The 16,427-nt window shown below is 38.7% G+C and overlaps 1 protein-coding gene across 8 annotated transcripts; it reads left to right on the forward strand.

Annotated features, from left to right (window-relative positions):
- Positions 1-1,754: 1,754 nt before the first annotated feature.
- LOC124998316 (glycine-rich cell wall structural protein 1.8) lies at positions 1,755-16,238 on the forward strand. Of its 8 annotated transcripts, none has more exons than XM_047572600.1 (23): positions 1,755-1,897; positions 5,346-5,393; positions 5,673-5,699; positions 5,905-5,964; positions 6,059-6,091; positions 6,354-6,428; positions 6,573-6,632; positions 7,269-7,298; positions 7,563-7,607; positions 7,984-8,034; positions 9,199-10,248; positions 11,677-11,739; positions 11,847-11,894; positions 12,004-12,057; positions 12,314-12,367; positions 12,650-12,685; positions 12,759-12,818; positions 14,197-14,238; positions 14,429-14,485; positions 14,823-14,897; positions 15,208-15,246; positions 15,657-15,713; positions 15,946-16,238. In XM_047572600.1, the coding sequence occupies exons 1-23, from the start codon at positions 1,831-1,833 to the stop codon at positions 15,948-15,950; spliced, it is 2,136 nt and encodes a 711-aa protein (XP_047428556.1). In that variant the 5' UTR covers positions 1,755-1,830; the 3' UTR covers positions 15,951-16,238. The 8 variants fall into 8 exon arrangements, with proteins under 8 accessions (XP_047428556.1, XP_047428558.1, XP_047428560.1 ...); XM_047572602.1 differs by having other exon boundaries at positions 6,573-6,629; XM_047572604.1 differs by lacking the exon at positions 12,759-12,818.
- The last annotated feature ends 189 nt before the right edge of the window (positions 16,239-16,427 follow it).

Consider the following 16,427-nt stretch of genomic DNA (forward strand, 5'->3'; position numbering starts at 1 on the left):
GTAAGTTCGATTTTTTCCCCTCTTCTTTTGTCTGTAACGCAGGCATAACCTATGGTCACACATACAAAATGACATTTGTATGAATGTACTGGGGTACACTGTGTTTCTAATAATAACAACCAACAGTGAAACATGCCATGCAGATGTGTTTCCACAAAAAGGCACCTCTAATGACCACGTCTGTCTTAATGACAACTGCCATCTCTTTTTGTAAAAACTTTTACTCTCAAAAAATGACACACTTCTTATGGATGTGATTCCTCTTTCAGTCGGACCTCTTAAATATGCAGACAGGTAAATGTTTAAAGGTGAACCATGGGTGAAGGAGTCATGAGCCAGACGTGGGTTATGTTATTGTCTTGTGCTCGGTACCACCAGGGAAGACGATGTGGTGGTCTGCACGTGTGACTTCAGTTTTCCTTAGGTGGAATAAAAACAAGTGGCTTCTTCCAAATCATGGCCATCAAATGTGGTTCTGCAGTCAGATGTTTGCATTGAGTGCTGTCGTGCCTGAGCTTAAAATATAAACTTAAACATTATATTAAGGAATGGCTGCCTTACAAGGGACCTCCCACACTATATTCTATAAAGATGCTCCTAGTGCCTCTATAGTGTGTCATAGTGACGCTCAACAGACTGTAGTACCCAGCTATATTCACCCAAAGAGCCCCATGACTACTAACAGGCTGTTTTGGTGAAATAATAATGCTATTCTGTACAAAAAAATAAAATAAAAACACACTTTAACACTTGGGATTATGTCAGCCTCAAAGCTAATTTCTATAGTAGTAGAGTGAGTTTGTGTAATTCCACATTAAACATTTATTGCTACATTGCATGCAGTTTTTCACTTAATTGTACTGTACCTGACTCAAATACCCTCCCAAATCACATTTTTGCACATATTTACTCTGTAATGTCCAGTATTATTTTTTAAACCTGGATATCTGAGTTTATAGATAGATAGATAGATAGATAGATAGATAGATAGATAGATAGATAGATAGATAGATAGATAGATAGATAGATAGATAGATAGATAGATAGATAGATAGATAGATAGATAGATAGATAGATAGATAGATATTTGAGAACTGCCATTCCTGATACGCTGTCATCCTCAAGAATATCAATTGCATGTGTTTGTCTTAATATTTCAGTAAAATTGAAACTGTGATCTATCACATGGCTGCTGTAAAAAGCATCCTACTAGGAAGCATTTCTTTTTTTCTCATATTTTCATTTACTTTCTGGCTGTTTTTAGTAAAGTTACTTTAATATTTTTGTATTTTTCCCTCTTGACACCAACTATGATGGAAATGATTTGATGTTCTGCATACCCAGTAAAATATAGACTGTAATAAATTATCAGATGCACGTCTGAAACTGTGAATGATTGGTGCGAAAGAAAGAAAAACTGAAGAAAGATATCAAGTCAACCCATTCGCTCAAAGGCAGTTTGTCTCTTACAAAACTCCTGTTTTTGTGTGGAGTGCCAAGTTTGGAGATGGTTAAGGGAGGGTGTGATTTTTCAGGTGCTAGAGAAAATACAAAACCTAAGCTCTTACAGCAAATTTATGAGTCCCTTGTGTGTCTGTGTGTGTTTGTACATTGACGACTAATGGAAATGGACCAAAATGGGACTTTGACTTTGCCCAATCAGACCAATGTGTGTGTGTGTCAGAGGGCAGGACTGGTCTGTGGGAGTGTATCACAGAAAGAAAAAAAAAAAACCATATAAATATATCATGGGCTGTGGTGCTTTAAATACCAGTCAATACCAAATACCAGTCAGTTGGTTCTCTCCCAGTGCAGTTTTTTGCCTCCATCATGCTGGTCCAAGCTCTTCTTCAGACTTCACTGGTTCTTTGGTTGGCTCAGCAAACTCTGCAAGGCGGTAAGAGACATATAAGATCACATACTGTCAGTATGTTATTCAGTCTTTGTTAAATACAGTTTTATAGTGAACTAAATGTAATAGTTTTTCCTCTTTTTAATTCCTTTATGGCATATATTTCAAATTAGTAAAAGCACTATGTATTATAATTGCATGGAAATCAGATTAACTTTTCAATGAGGAATTTAAATTGAACTATTTGGTTGGAAAAAGAAACGGCTAAAAAATAAGTTTTTTAACAAATTTAGCTTGGATTTGCATGTAGCCAGATTGCATTTAGTTTTGCTACGTCTATTATGATAAGTTTATTTTTCATGAATATAGATAATAAACCATTTAGATCTTACTATATAGCTGTGAAAAGCAAAAGATTTCCCAGTCTGGTGGATCACTGGCTTCAGTGACTCAATCTCACGTACTTGTTAAATATCATGTCTGTGAGATTCAAGGAGTGGGGAAAAAAAAGAATTGGACTCAGTGGATTCTGGGCTCCTGCATCAACCAACCCTGCCAAGTCATTGAGGTTTATATTATCTAATTTCGCCAAATCAAAGGATGCAATGAAAAGATGGCAGAGGCAGGCAAATTTGACAACTATCTGTGAGAAGAACAAACGGGCTTCGCAAAGGTGATGCATTTTATGTCATTCTCTGCTTCCGTCAGTGCATGTCTTTCAGGTTGCAGTAGTCTCAAAACCCTGTCTAGTGGCATTTACACTGTAATATGCTGTAAGTGTAATAGCTACATGACTTCTTCATGTATGGGGAGATGTCCATTACAAATCTCCTTTAACAAACCTATGAAATTTATGAATCCAAAAGACCAATTTATTCCTACACTAAAAAACGATTCATGGGGCTAGTAAGTAAGTATTAGTAAGTCCTTCCACTGTCTCTGTCTGCCTTCTCCTCATATATGCCCCAAGCCCCGCAGTGAATTTTTAAATGAATTCAACATCCTACTCACCAATCTATACACTCTGTCGCCACATATAATACTGCTGGGAGAGATACTGATACACCCTGACAACAATAATCTACCTCTCACCAGAGACTTTCTCGTCACGCCTGGATAGTTTTGGACTCAATCAAATCATCAATCAATCTTATGAATTGGTATCCCACTACAACAATAGTCTCAACAACGTTCTCAATTCTCTTGCTCCTGTCAAAACACAGCTTATTTCCTTCTCCACAACTGCCAATTGGTATATCCCTCATCTCCGCTCAAAAAAAGCTAAAGGCCGCCAACTTGAAAGACTCTAGAAAAAAATAGACTCGCCATCCACAAAGAAATGTACATAACCCACGTCCCACATATTCCATTACAAGGACTCAATTACTCAAGCCAAAACAAACTACTACTCCGTCTAATCATCTCCAATGAAGGAAACACCAAATCACTGCTCAATAAAACTTTCTTATCACCCGACTCCTTACCTCCCCCACCCGTACTCAACTGACACCTGTAACTCCTTAATGCAGTTTCTTAATGATAAAATTTCCAACATCCACCAACATTTATACACGAGTCCACTCCCTCTCTCCTCACCTGCATTTCCTCTCCCCTCATCTTCACCTGCAGCACTGTCAGCAGTTTTCCGGTTTCCAACTTTCTGATAACTTTCAAATCACTGACCTCATCTGCAAATCGAAACGCTCCTTCTCTCATCCTGATCTCCTCCCCACCACCCTGGTTAGTATGTGCCTCTCAACACTGGAATTGTTCGTCATCTCTTAGAACTGCAGCCATCACCCCAATCTGAAAAAACCTGGCTCTGATCCTTACAATTACAATAATCATCCCCATCCTCCTGACCAGCGTTTGACACCATCTCCCACCAAATCGTCATCATTAGACTCTCCTCTATTGGCATCACTCCGGCCTTCATTAGTTCCACACCTAGTTCTCAGACGGCACCAAGTTCATCCAGCTACCCCATTCACTACAGGTGGCCCCCAGGGATCTGTCCTGGGCCCCCTTCTCTTCATCATTTATTTCCTCCCCCTGGGGACTATTTTTTGTGAATTTGTAAAATTAACATTTCATTACTACTGCTATGCCAATGATGAAACCCAGCTCTACCTCTCTAGAACCCCTTTCACATTGAGCGAGTCGACCCGGCAATCGACCTGAGATTTTAGACTCAGCTTCGATGTGAGCAGGAATGCCACATCGATCCAGGGTTTTCACTCTGATGTTGATGTATTTGCCTGCTACATTCTGATTTTGGAACTCGACGGCCTGTCAGACTGTATCACTGTAGAAGCTCCAGCTCAAAAATAGAGTTTTGGTCTACTCCCGTAAAGACTGATCTCTCAAGGGCAGAGATATTTGTTCATTTATTTTTTTTTCAATCAAACAACTCAAATGTGTTGTTTCACGGTCATTAATGGAAGCGCATAGGTGAAAGCGGTATTGTAAACCTGACTCCACCCCCCCACCCACCTTCCTTATCACCTGCTTATCCAAAATCAAATCCTGATTCACTTCTACCTTCCTGAAATAAAACAATGATAAAACTTATATTCTTCTAATTGGTACCACATCTACACTTACTAAAGCTGACTTCTTTCCTGTTCTCATCAGTAGCTCCTCCGTCTCTCCCTCCCCTCGGGTTAAGATTCTGGGTGTCATCCTTGACAGAACTCTTTCATTCAAATCCCACATCAATAACACTGCTCAAACTGCTTACATTGCTTATTGTATGTTCCTTGTATTTGGATGTTTGAATGCTGTTTTTTTTTGTGTGTGTGTCCATCGATGTTTCTATCCATTTGGTATTCATCTCTTCCTTTCTGTAAAGTGTCCTTGTGGTGACTTGAAAGGCACTTCTTAAATAATATGTATAATTATTATTAAGTACAGCTCGAGATCAAGAGCTTTTTGTGCACACTAAAATAAGTTGTGTGTATACATTATAGTGAGTTGAGAACTTAATTTAATATTAGAATAAATAAAATAGTCCCAACTCAAAGGTGTGAATAGTATGAATTTTCAACAGATTAAGTTTAGATTAAGTTTGTTTAACTTAAATAAACTTGTGGAGGACAAAGACAATTGTGTTCGTTGTACTTAAGTAACTGAGTTGGCCTAACTAGAAAAGTCTTGTGGCATGTGCTCAATACTAGCTAAGTTGAAATCACTTCAAACTAATCATGCAAAATGCAACATCAATGTTTTACATTGAGGCAGCAAATGATTTGTTAGAGTGTAATTTAACATGTATTACCCTCCCTGGTATGTTAAAATGCTTTCAGTATTGCAATTGCTTATCAACGTTGTGTTTTACAGTATTGTCTTGAGTGTCTTGCATGCTTCCTAGTCCTCCTTATTTGCATCCAGTGGGTGCAGGGTTAATATCATTATTTCATTTCACTATATTAAACGAAACAGAGCCACTAGTTACTGTGACATATTAAAGAATAATACATTTTTCATGTTTCAGGCGTTAAACCTCAAGGTGTATCCTGGGGGAGAGTGTTGCCAGCAAGAGGTACTGTGTCGTTCATTTTTGAATTGTTTTTAACCTCTTGCGTGTTTAAATACCTCAAAATGGATATCTTATTCATGACTGGCTGCAAAAAAAGCTAAATTGTTAGCGCCAATGAGGCTCCTAATCATATGCTAACTACATAAACTATAAGCTGGTTAGCAGCCTGGAATTGTAAACTCAAACTGAACTAGCAAAGATTACCTTTAGGTGAATATCATCAACCAGAAAAACAGTTTTGTTTCTTATTTCTTATCTGTGTCTCCTGTTTTTTTGGTGAAGGTGTTGGCATCGGAGTAAAACCCGGAGGTCAGTGATACATAACAGTTTATGTGCTAATTTGCTGCAACAGTCATAGTCAGTGTAGCAATTAAAAATGCACATGCTAACTGCTAGAGTAGTAGCAGTAGAGATTTGTAGTGTAGTGTAGTGTGTAGTACATCAAACAGAAATGCATGTACCTAGATGTAGCATTTACGATGTATTGATTTATTTTTTTATTCATTTTTTCCAGTGGGAGGTGCCCTTGGAGCTCTGGGGAGCAGATATGGCAGCAAAGCAATGAAGAGTGGGCGTATGTGTACCTCTGTTTAAGTTTCTGACAACACCGTTAACTTATATTGCTTTAACTTCTGTTATGACATGTTTTGTTGTTGTTTCCATACCAGCTGGGCAATATCCTGGGGCTCAGCATGGTGTTGGTAAGCAAATATTCATGTTACACAGGTTGCAATATTAGAAAATCTGCACAGAGCAAAAAAGCTTTCTTCAGCTGTTGAAAAACAGACATTAACATAAACATATTTCCTGTTTTATCCAATGATCTACAGTTCGTAAAGTTTCAATTGCATTACAGATGTTCAGTAGCTTATTTGAAATAACTAATCAATTCTGAATGATGATACCTGTCTGCAAACAAATTCAGCAGCACAGTGAACTGAGCTCTTTGTATTATTTTCACAGGAGGCTACGGAGCTCTTGGATTAGGAGGTAGAGCTGGTCTGAAGCAGGGTGGATATGGAAACCAGGGACCCTATGGTACACCCAAACCCTTACAGCCTACTCAGTTTTTTGAGCAGACTCCCTTAAAGATCACAGATTTTTCTGCATGATAATAATGAAATCAATTCTAGTTTAGTACAATAGAATATCAAAAATGATTTATCTTTCCTGTGTTTGCAGGTGCCAGTCTGGGTACCGCAAATGGACTGGGATTGGGCTATGGACAGGGAGGGAAACGTGGTGAGACTGACATATAAATGATTATGTGTTTTACCAGCTGATATTTTATATAGATTTTGAAAATAGTCCATTGTAGACAAGGGTTGGATCTTTAAAAGCAAAAATTTAAATACACAAACAGAACAGCGCTTCGGAAAAAACATTTATTTATCAGACATGAAATACCCGATTCAGGTATCTGAATGAATTTTTTTTTCGACAGACAGCGGCAAGACGCTAGTAGCGGCATCCAGACTTAATTTTTGAAAAATTGCCATATGCACTGAAAATCTGTTTCGTTAAACAGCCTGCTTTAAGTGCGTTGTTTCAAATTTTTGAGTTTTTATCTGTGTTCACACCTAGTAGCAGAAATGTTGGCAGCATGTGCTACGTGCAGAACTTGTCAGATTGTCGGCTGAACTCTAATCAAATTTGCAAAAGATATTAAACCACTAAAACTGATCTCACACCTGTTATTTCTTCAATACAAGCCATTTATGTAATTTTGCGCACAGTTTTGTTTGTGTTCTCATCACTTGAATCCACACCTGAGTTTTTTTGTGTATTATAGATATTACACTGCCAGGATAGTGTCACATAAATATTTTGTTTAAGATATTAGCAGTATAAACTCTAACTGTCTCTGTGACTTTCCAGCTTATGGTGCTGGCCATGGCAATCTTCCAGGTCAGTAAATGTGTGCTTCATTTCTAAGACTTCTTTATGTTGTTTCCCAGAATAAAAATACCCTCAAGCAGTTACATTCAGTAGGTCTCTGCTTGTTAGTTTGATAAATGTCACCTAGGTGACACGCTGTCAGTATGTCTGTGAACATGATAAATGAAGATTGCCTCTCATCACATAAATTGTGTGTCCTTGTAAAGCACAGAAAAACCCAGCACGCTGGTGATGTAATCCGTGTTAAAGATGATCACTTTGTTTCCTTGTCAGCATATGGACCTTTAGCAGGCATTGGCCATCCTGGAGCACGGCCAGGTAAGTGATGAATTGTCTCGTACTTCTTGGGCCTTTATTTAGGTTATTTTACTCAAAACTGAATACTGTGCAGTGTTTTGATGCAAAGTTGTGCCTAAGGTCCTCAGGTCTATCAAGCACAAAACACGTTGTTTATAATTTTCTAAGGTGTCTGGGCTTTCATAACTAAATATTTTAAATAACCACTTATCCCGTTCCACTGAATTAAGATCATTTCATTGTCAGCTTCACTGTTGCAGAGCATTGCTTTTGCAAAAAAAAAAAAAAAAAAAAAAAAAAACTCTGCCTGAAATACACTAGCCATGTTGGTATTGGTCTCCTCTGAGACACTGAAATCATTGAAATCAATGACAGTCCTCCAATCTACTTTCATTAGGAGTTTTCCCTGGGTATCCCACTGGAAAGGGGGCCACGAAACACAAACCGGGTAAAATCTTAATCATGGTTGTCTGTGGTCTTTGTGTCAGTCTGTCTTTGTCAAGTGGTTGAGTGATTGACTGATTCAGTTAAGGTTGCTTTGTATTTGCATGAAATCTTATGTATCTATTGTAGTCAGCTTTCAATTTTATTTGCTGCACATGGGCAAAAATCACCTTCCAGTGCTTGACTGTGTTTGTCAGAGCTTCATCTGTGTTGCATGTTGCATGAGGTTTTGCACCTTCAACTTAAGTTTCTGAGCTGATGCGAGTTGATTAGTGCAGAGTACTCAGTGCTGTGGTTTATAAGAGCTGAAGGGACAACTGAAAAATAGGTTGTGCAGACAGTAAATGGACATTAGCAACCTTATTTTACTAAGATTAAAGCCTTACTTTGAAATTTGTGAAAGGTTGAGCTTTCCTACATAGAATATTTTCCACGTATTTCATTCATTTGATGTTGGCAGTGATATCAGTTTAGTGTGAGTCATGTATTTTTAAATCGGTTGCATTTTTCGGATTCACTTGGTTATTTTATATATAAACAAGTATAAACAAATATTATCAGGGAAACTATATTGCAAAATTGTAGTTATTTCAGTCCTCTGGGAGTATTTTTTCCTAGGTCGATTTGTTTTTTCATGTCCCATCAGTATGTTTGTCTATCAGTTGTCTTTGTCACACACTGATGCTGTCTGAGGAGTCAGGTGGTGTCTTTTTCCCACTCTGTAACACTCGTGTCCTTAATGACATTCCAAATCTTTGGGATGGCAACATACCATGTTTTCTTTGTCAATGTCTTCACTATGACTGTGCGAGTACACTGTGTGTGTACTTCTAAAGTGTGTGTTGTCCCTGTTCACAATTATGGCAGTGATTCTGTCCCTTTACGTTGGACTAATTCAGGCCATAATGGATTTAGTCTCTTCTCTGTTCGGATTTGAATTTCTTCCACTTTCTTCCACTCCAGCCATGAGCATTCAGTTGGTGATGTGTTGTATTGCACTGAATGTTGTGATACACATATCAATAACTGCGACATAGGCTTTGAATACAGAACAGTAAATGTTTCTGCCGCTGGTTACAACATTGTGCAGTTGAACCTTAAAGAACCACTGCTGTCTCTGAGTCAACAAGAAGCAGTGAATGCATGATGCATGATATTTTTCTGTCAGGTGTATCTTCAGCAGATTTGGGTGGACCTGAGATGGCCAGTCTGGGCCGAGCTGCCCAAGATCTTAAGAGAGAAAAGTTTAGAGCTCTTGGAGACTTGTATCGAAAGCAGGAGGGAAGACTTGGACCGGAAATGCCCAACATGAGAAGAATCAACATACTGGGCCCCACTGTTCCTGAACTACATGCTGAAAGAGAAGCCAAAAGCATTGATCCATTAATTCATTCACCAAGTCTTGGACCCACAACACCTCTTGATGGTAAAATGCATGGTCTGTCTGTTTCACAAGCACAAGGAGTAAAAAGTAATGACCCTGCTGTCTCTAGAAGAAAGGGCACGGTAAGCCATGAAGCGGCAATGGCAACTGGAAGTGTACAAACACAGATGCCCGTTGATAAAGACAACATCAGAAGTCTGGGTGCTGCTTCTTCTCGTGTACAGAATGCAGGAGACCATCGTTCATCTATTCAGCAAGCCCAAAACTGTGCATCTCCCATTGATTTGTCAGATGTATTGAAAATCAATCACGATGAGTTTATGGGTTCCGAAACTCAAATGACTCACGGTTTATTACCACGGTCAAATGTTGGTAAAGAGAGCAAACACCTTGGAAGCGCAATTACAGAAACACAAAAAGAGAAGACCGATCAGCTACCTCTTTCACAAGCTCAGGACGTTAGAGGCAATGTACACTCTGCTCCTCAGAGTCAGGGAAGCACATCATATTTATCTGTTGTAGCAGACAAGCAGGGTGTCAAAGGACTTGTGACTGAGGACACAAATGGATTTCGGGGGACTATTTCTGTGGAACACCATAGTCGTGGTTCTGCAAGTCTTCAAATACAAGCAGGGGGCCGCTATGGACCAGTGATTCCAGGTGCAAGTGGAACCCAAAGTTTAGGCATTCCCTCAGTGGGAGGAGGGCAGGGAGCCCAAGACTTAACTGCGGATGGTCAAGATGTGAAACACCATTCCCAAGCTGAACACGATGTCTTTAAGTTAAAAACTCTCCAAATGCCAGGACAGACTGGGAGGAATACCCAGGCGACAAGTAAGCTTTGTCTTTTCTTCATCAAAATATCTTTTCATATTTCATGCGGTTCATTTGATAAATGAACCACGAGCCTGTACATCTGGTTGTCATTTAGGTCTGAGGTTTGTTTGGATTTTTAGACCGTGGTTGGAATGTCACCTGACACACAGCGAGTAATGTCAGAGACAACTAGTCCTCTCCAGGATATAATTAAAACGAAAATGACAGTGGTCAAAATGCTGAGTAAAATCATTACGGTGTAAATCTATTGCCACACTGCACGGCAACCTTGTTTAACTTCCCAGTACTTTTGGGAAATGGTCTTTTATTTTTGGTGTTGCAATGTCTTCTTTCAAACTACTGATCATGAGACAGTTCTCTGCTTGTACTAATGTGTAGCTATATAATGTATGTGTGATTTAAAAAATCATGTGATTTGAGGATACTGGAAAAAAAATAACCAACTTACCGTAAAACATAAGCCACGTGGTTCATGGCTGTTTCTGTCAGTATTCTGTCTGTAATCCTGATTACAATGAAGAATTGAAACCAGTGGGCTGGTTTCAGTCTCTTTTTTATCTGAAAGTGTTTGAAGTTTGAAGGCTCAATCATAGATTGTACAATTGAATCTCTTCCTACACAAGAAGACCCTGGCGACATTATATAGCATAAAATATACATTCCTATGCTTTCATATCTACTTTTACTTCAGATGAAGATCCTGTCTCACATGTTTACCTTATTTACAGCCGAGCATTGCATACATTTGTAACATGTTACATTTAATACCTTCTGGACTCTGGAGTGACAGGGCCATAAGCAATAACACACTCCTATGACATTTGGTACATCTGTTCCCAGAGGATTTTGTAATTTTCACTAATACTTTAATCTATGCATTTTATGGTTCATATTTTCTTAGGTTTGATGCGGTTGATGATCTTGATCTTACTGATCCAGCTATCTGTATAAAGAAGTGGTGATCTCTTAACAGTTGGGGTTACTCATGGCTTTGAAGTGTATTTCAGGTGGTCATGTTCTGGTATTGTGGCTTTTAGGATTCAGTCCAGAAAGAATGCTGCCCAGTGGAGAGGATGCAAAAAAAAACAAAACAAAACAAAACAAAAGAAACATCCACCACTAACCCAATCCTTACCCTCCTTACTCTTACTCTTGATAAGAGCATTTGCAAAACACTTCATTTGTGGCAACCACTCTATCATATGAATACAAGAGATGCTGAGTGAAGAAGCATGTCACAATCTTCCCAACTGCATCTTGCACATATTTACTGTGTACTCTCCTAGATTCCTTTTAAGTCGAAGCTGCACTCAGAAATGAGTGTGTTTTTCTTTTGTGTTATGGCACGAGTATGCTATGGAATCAGGCCCCTTTAGCTCACAGTAAACTACAGGTCATTTTGATCATTCCCATTAACCTCTACAGGATATTTTGGTGGAGCAGGAAACTATATGGGAGCAGGTCTTGGTGCTGGAGGCTTTGGAGCAGGTAATACAGGGCTATGCCACAAAAAAAGTGAATAGTATTTATACCTTTTAGCAGATGGAGCAGATTTACTTTACCTGTGCTAAAAATGTTCTATGCACTGCTCACAGGTTTGGGACAGGGAGCCTATCTGGGCGGGGCAGCTGGAAAACACGGAGGTAAGCATGTGTATTTTTTATTCTTTTCTTATTTTGAGGATGAGGATCAAGATTTTTGTGCTAATTTTAGCTTTTCTATCTTAACTCCTCTCTTTTCCCCCTCTGCCAGCTGCTGCACTTGGACAGGGTGGTTATCCCCAAGGTGTTGCAGGAAAGTCAACTGGTGAGGCTGTGAAATCTTGAAATCTTCTGCCTTATTCCTTTCTTGAATAGACACAAGTTAAGTATTTCTCTCTGTTTATGCTTTAGCATATACGTATGCATGAGTGGTACATTGATATCCTAATTTATGCCTGGCAAGGAAGTAAACAAACATTCTTTATGTGGAATAGATACAAAGTGTTTTATAGTTGTCGAACAGAGCTAGTTGTACAGTTGTTCAATAAAGTCTTTTTTTTTTTTTTTTTGTTTTCAAAAAGGCTATGGTGACGGAGCAGCAGGGCACCTTGGTGCTATGGCAGGCAACGGCTTCGGTAAGTGCCAGCTCAATAGTACAGCTAGCTTAAGAAACAACAAACACAATTTAACCTGAGGAGCACAAGACACGAGTTGCATTAATATTGTCACTGATATACAGTCAGTATGAGACAAACTTTCTTCGCGTTGAGTGAATTTGTTCTGTGTTAACTGTAGGTGCAAAACCTTTATCTACACATATTTGCCATGCACATATTGCACTCTTAGATATTTCCTGCCCCTTTGTTGCGTAGCTGTGATCTCTGAAATGTTTAACATATAGAGCCATCTCTCAACAGGTTACGGGAATGGTTACAGTGATGGTTATGGAGCTGGTGAGTGGCATCTAAAATAATAAGTTAGGGAAAAAAGAAGACAAAATTAGTGCTAATTAGAACTATGTTTCAGGGCTTGGTTACCCTGCAGAATTAGCTGATGTTGCTGAGGGCAAAACAGGGAAGCGTGAAGGTAACACTTTTGAGGAGTTATAACCTGCTGAGAACCAAGAGGTGAAGAGGTGGTGATACTAACCTGTAGATGCTTAACCTTTGGTGTTTGACAGCTTGAAAAACAAGATGCTGTCAAAGATAAGTGCTGCTTAATATAGCCAGTGTGGTCATTTAACCACTGGGTGTAGCTATTGTCTCTTATTCATAGAAACTGACCAGTTTAATCTTGTGGCTTCTGACCTCCTGCTCAAGTAGATGCTTATCAGATAGTTATGTGAAGTTATGTGAAATATTCCTGTTAGTGAAATCAAATATGAGCATTTTTTAGCGCTCAGTTCCGGAAGCTACGTGGGACAAGTCCAGGTGGCATGTGGTAACAGATTTAACCTCTTTATAGCTATGCCTGTTTTTCTGCCTCCTGTGCAAAAATGACATGAATATAATAGTAAATGGGTTATATCTTCACAATTCTTAAGAGCTGTATGAATAATTTTGGTCACCTTTGACACAAACACCAGTATGATTGCTACAGAAGTGTCAGAATATAGATATATGTTACTGTGTCAGAGAAAATTCATCTGGAACAAAGTAGTAAATTTCTGTTCTGTACCTAAAAAAAACCCCACATTATTTCGAGTAAAAACCGTCCTTGATGTGTGGTTTAGCCCAGTTCAAATATGAATTAGTAATGTGAAATCTGAGTAACTGTAGCAAAAGTAGATGTTAAAAGGGTGAATCTGAACAATTTTAGAGATGTTTTATTCCATTTATGTCCAGGCAGAATCACAAATGAAAAACTAATTTAGTTTCACCGATATATCACAAAATACAAATACAACTGACTCCCTCAGACCCTAAGTAAAGAGTTAGCAGAAGCACTAAATGAGACATTCACTGTAATCGTGTTTTTGTCACGCTCCCATACTTGCTTGGGGTTTTATGTTGTATTTCGTTTAGGTGCCAATGCCTGATAGACGCTTTTAGATGAGTTTCTCCCTGTTATTTTGGTGTATTACATGTTCAGAATGGTGCACACTACCATGCGTTTAGATCGTCTGTAGCGCGCGTATCTCACCTCATTATTGTGCTCTTTCTAACACCAATACTTGATTTATTCGTAGTAATTCATGAAATGGTTATCTGCATAGTTGTCTAATAAAACCTGCATAGTCCTATCAGAATTCAAATGCAAAACTAAGAGCTACAGCTAAAAAATCTAATTACCCTGATGCTAATGACTCAAACCTGCCACCTTTTGCACACATCACATTTTTTGTCAAACCAGCATGTATGCTAAACGAAACTAAACCTCTCATTCACTAACAGAATTTCTGTGCAAATATTTTTTCCATGATGTTTGGAAACCAGCCACAGAAGCCCCTTTTATCTTCTTTCAGGAGCATTTGGTGCTGGCCTGGAACCTACTGGTGGCAAATATGGTGAGCAGCACTGGCCTGACCTCATCTTTCTGCTTCATTATCAGTCAGACCTCTGTCAATGTGACTATCTGTGCATGAGTCAGGCTTGAGCTAGTGGGTCTTGTGGAACTGGCTGATGGCCCATGCAGATTAAAGGGTACTGGAGATATGATTCCATTTTACCATGTCGTCTTTTTTTCCCCTGCACTAGGCGGAGCTGCTCAGAGTCCTTATGGTAATGTTCCAGTGATTCCTGCTGGACTGGAAGGTAGGCGCAGCATGTGTCTGAAACTTTATTTGTAACCCTGATTACACATGTTAATGAATTATAGTTCTTTAAAAAACAACAACAAGAACAAACAAACAAAAAAAAAAATACTTACCTGCGTCCCCCACCGTAAAAGGATTAGCTTATTTTAGCTGATCAAGACACATTTGTTAACTGATATTCAGTTGTGTCCCTTAATTAAACTAATCGTATATAAATGAAACAAAACTTCAAGTTCAACTCCCCCAGTCTCATTGTTTTATATTCTGTTAATGTGTCACAGTCACACTGTGCCAGAGCTGTCAAATCCATATATGTATACATATGTTCCCTCTAGGTGATGGTAGCTACCCATACGCAGCTCAGCATCTCAGCCTTGGTGCTGAAGGCACCAAAACCGCCAACAAATATGGTGAGAATGAGTGACTATGTGTGATTCTAAAGTATGTCAAACTGTGTCAAATGGAAAAGTCCGTTAGCTGTGGGGGTGTTGTTTTTTTTTTTTTTCTTTAACCACTTAAATCTCTCTGTGGTTATAACGCTCAAAGAGGTAACAGTGAAAACAAATAAGATTAAATCTGAGATAATGCTATATTCATGGTTCCATGAATATGACTAATGATATGAGCAATTCATATTCTGAGCATTGGTATGCGCAATTGAAGTTTTTTACATCTGTGCTGGTTTTAAAAATGTAATTCCTGGCACATGTCTTTGATAAGGTTATGGTGCACATCTCGGACCACCTCAAGATGCCTTGGGTAAGCTACACACTTTATTAACCTCCACTCGCTTTGCTGTTTCTTGTAAACTTATTAGTCATGCCGTCTCGCATAATATTACAACGTCAAAACACAGTGGCAGCACATGTCGCTTTGTCGCTGGGTTTGCTACTTTATGTACATCTTGAGACTAACATGCAAACTGTACATTTAGCAAAACAATTTAGATAATCTGTATGTACTCACAAATGTTTCTACTCCCTCTGAACATGCACTTTTTAAACTACGTTAACACTACAAGAATGGCTACATGCATTATGGATTATTTACCACTCAAGGGTATGGGGCCTGAATCGCGTTGGTTTAGCCCTCTAATCATACATTTTTGAAAGTTTTAACTTAGCAGTCAACTCTTTCTTCTTTCTTTTCTTTCTAACACTGAACTAAAGCTTTCACAGGAGAGCAGACTGGCAAATATGGCGGGGCGAATGGTAATGGATACAAAGGTGAGAGTGCAGGAAGTTTTACAATTGGTGCATGAAGAGACCATTACAACAAACAGTTAATAAGTGTTAGCAATATGTTTATAGTTCCTTGAGACATTCATTTTCAATATAACTGTTATGAAGAAAACATTTTTCAGATCAGGTTTCAGATAAAACTCGGCATACGTGTAGTTATGGTTTTGTCACTGACAAGTCTTCCTGATTCTATATCTTTGTCTTTGTCTTTAACCAGGCTAATTCAAATGACCTGCACCTCTTCAAGTGGATCATGAGTTTTTAAAGCCTTCTGTGTGTTGTACTCCATTTTGCCTTATTGTGTTGGCTTTTTGTCTTTTAATTGATTTTCTTAACCCCCTTGACCCCCCTTGATATTTTTTACCTATGTCTGTTGTATGTCTTGTTTGTCCAAATCCTGCTGTACCCCACCAGTTTAATTCTATCGATGCTTAAAAGATACTGGTGGTGACTGAACGTTAAAAGTGTGAGAATATTGTCTCTGTGTTTGAAAATAAAATTATGATTTTACAATTCGATTCGTGATTCAAATACAAGCAACACGTCAAAAAGTTTGATGTAAAGTTCCGCTGAACACTGTGTTCACTTTGACAGACCCAGTGCAACCTCATCCGTGACAGGAAGTTTTACCACTTCCTTTTTCATGTCAGGCAGCACTGCCAGATAGAACATGACAAAAACATAACTTAAAACTACAAG

The sequence above is a fragment of the Mugil cephalus genome, chromosome 20 (genome assembly GCF_022458985.1).
Source record: "Mugil cephalus isolate CIBA_MC_2020 chromosome 20, CIBA_Mcephalus_1.1, whole genome shotgun sequence".
Lineage (NCBI taxonomy): Eukaryota > Metazoa > Chordata > Actinopteri > Mugiliformes > Mugilidae > Mugil > Mugil cephalus.

What these genes read in the sequence shown, in the direction of transcription:
- LOC124998316 (XM_047572600.1), top strand. Translation starts at nt 1,831, where the DNA reads ATGCTGGTCCAAGCTCTTCTTCAGACTTCACTGGTTCTTTGGTTGGCT. An exon ending in CAAAGCAATGAAGAGTGGGC is followed by an intron (nt 5,965 to 6,058) that starts GTATGTGTACCT and finishes TTTCCATACCAG; the next exon opens with CTGGGCAATATCCTGGGGCT. An exon ending in TGGACAGGGAGGGAAACGTG is followed by an intron (nt 6,633 to 7,268) that starts GTGAGACTGACA and finishes GTGACTTTCCAG; the next exon opens with CTTATGGTGCTGGCCATGGC.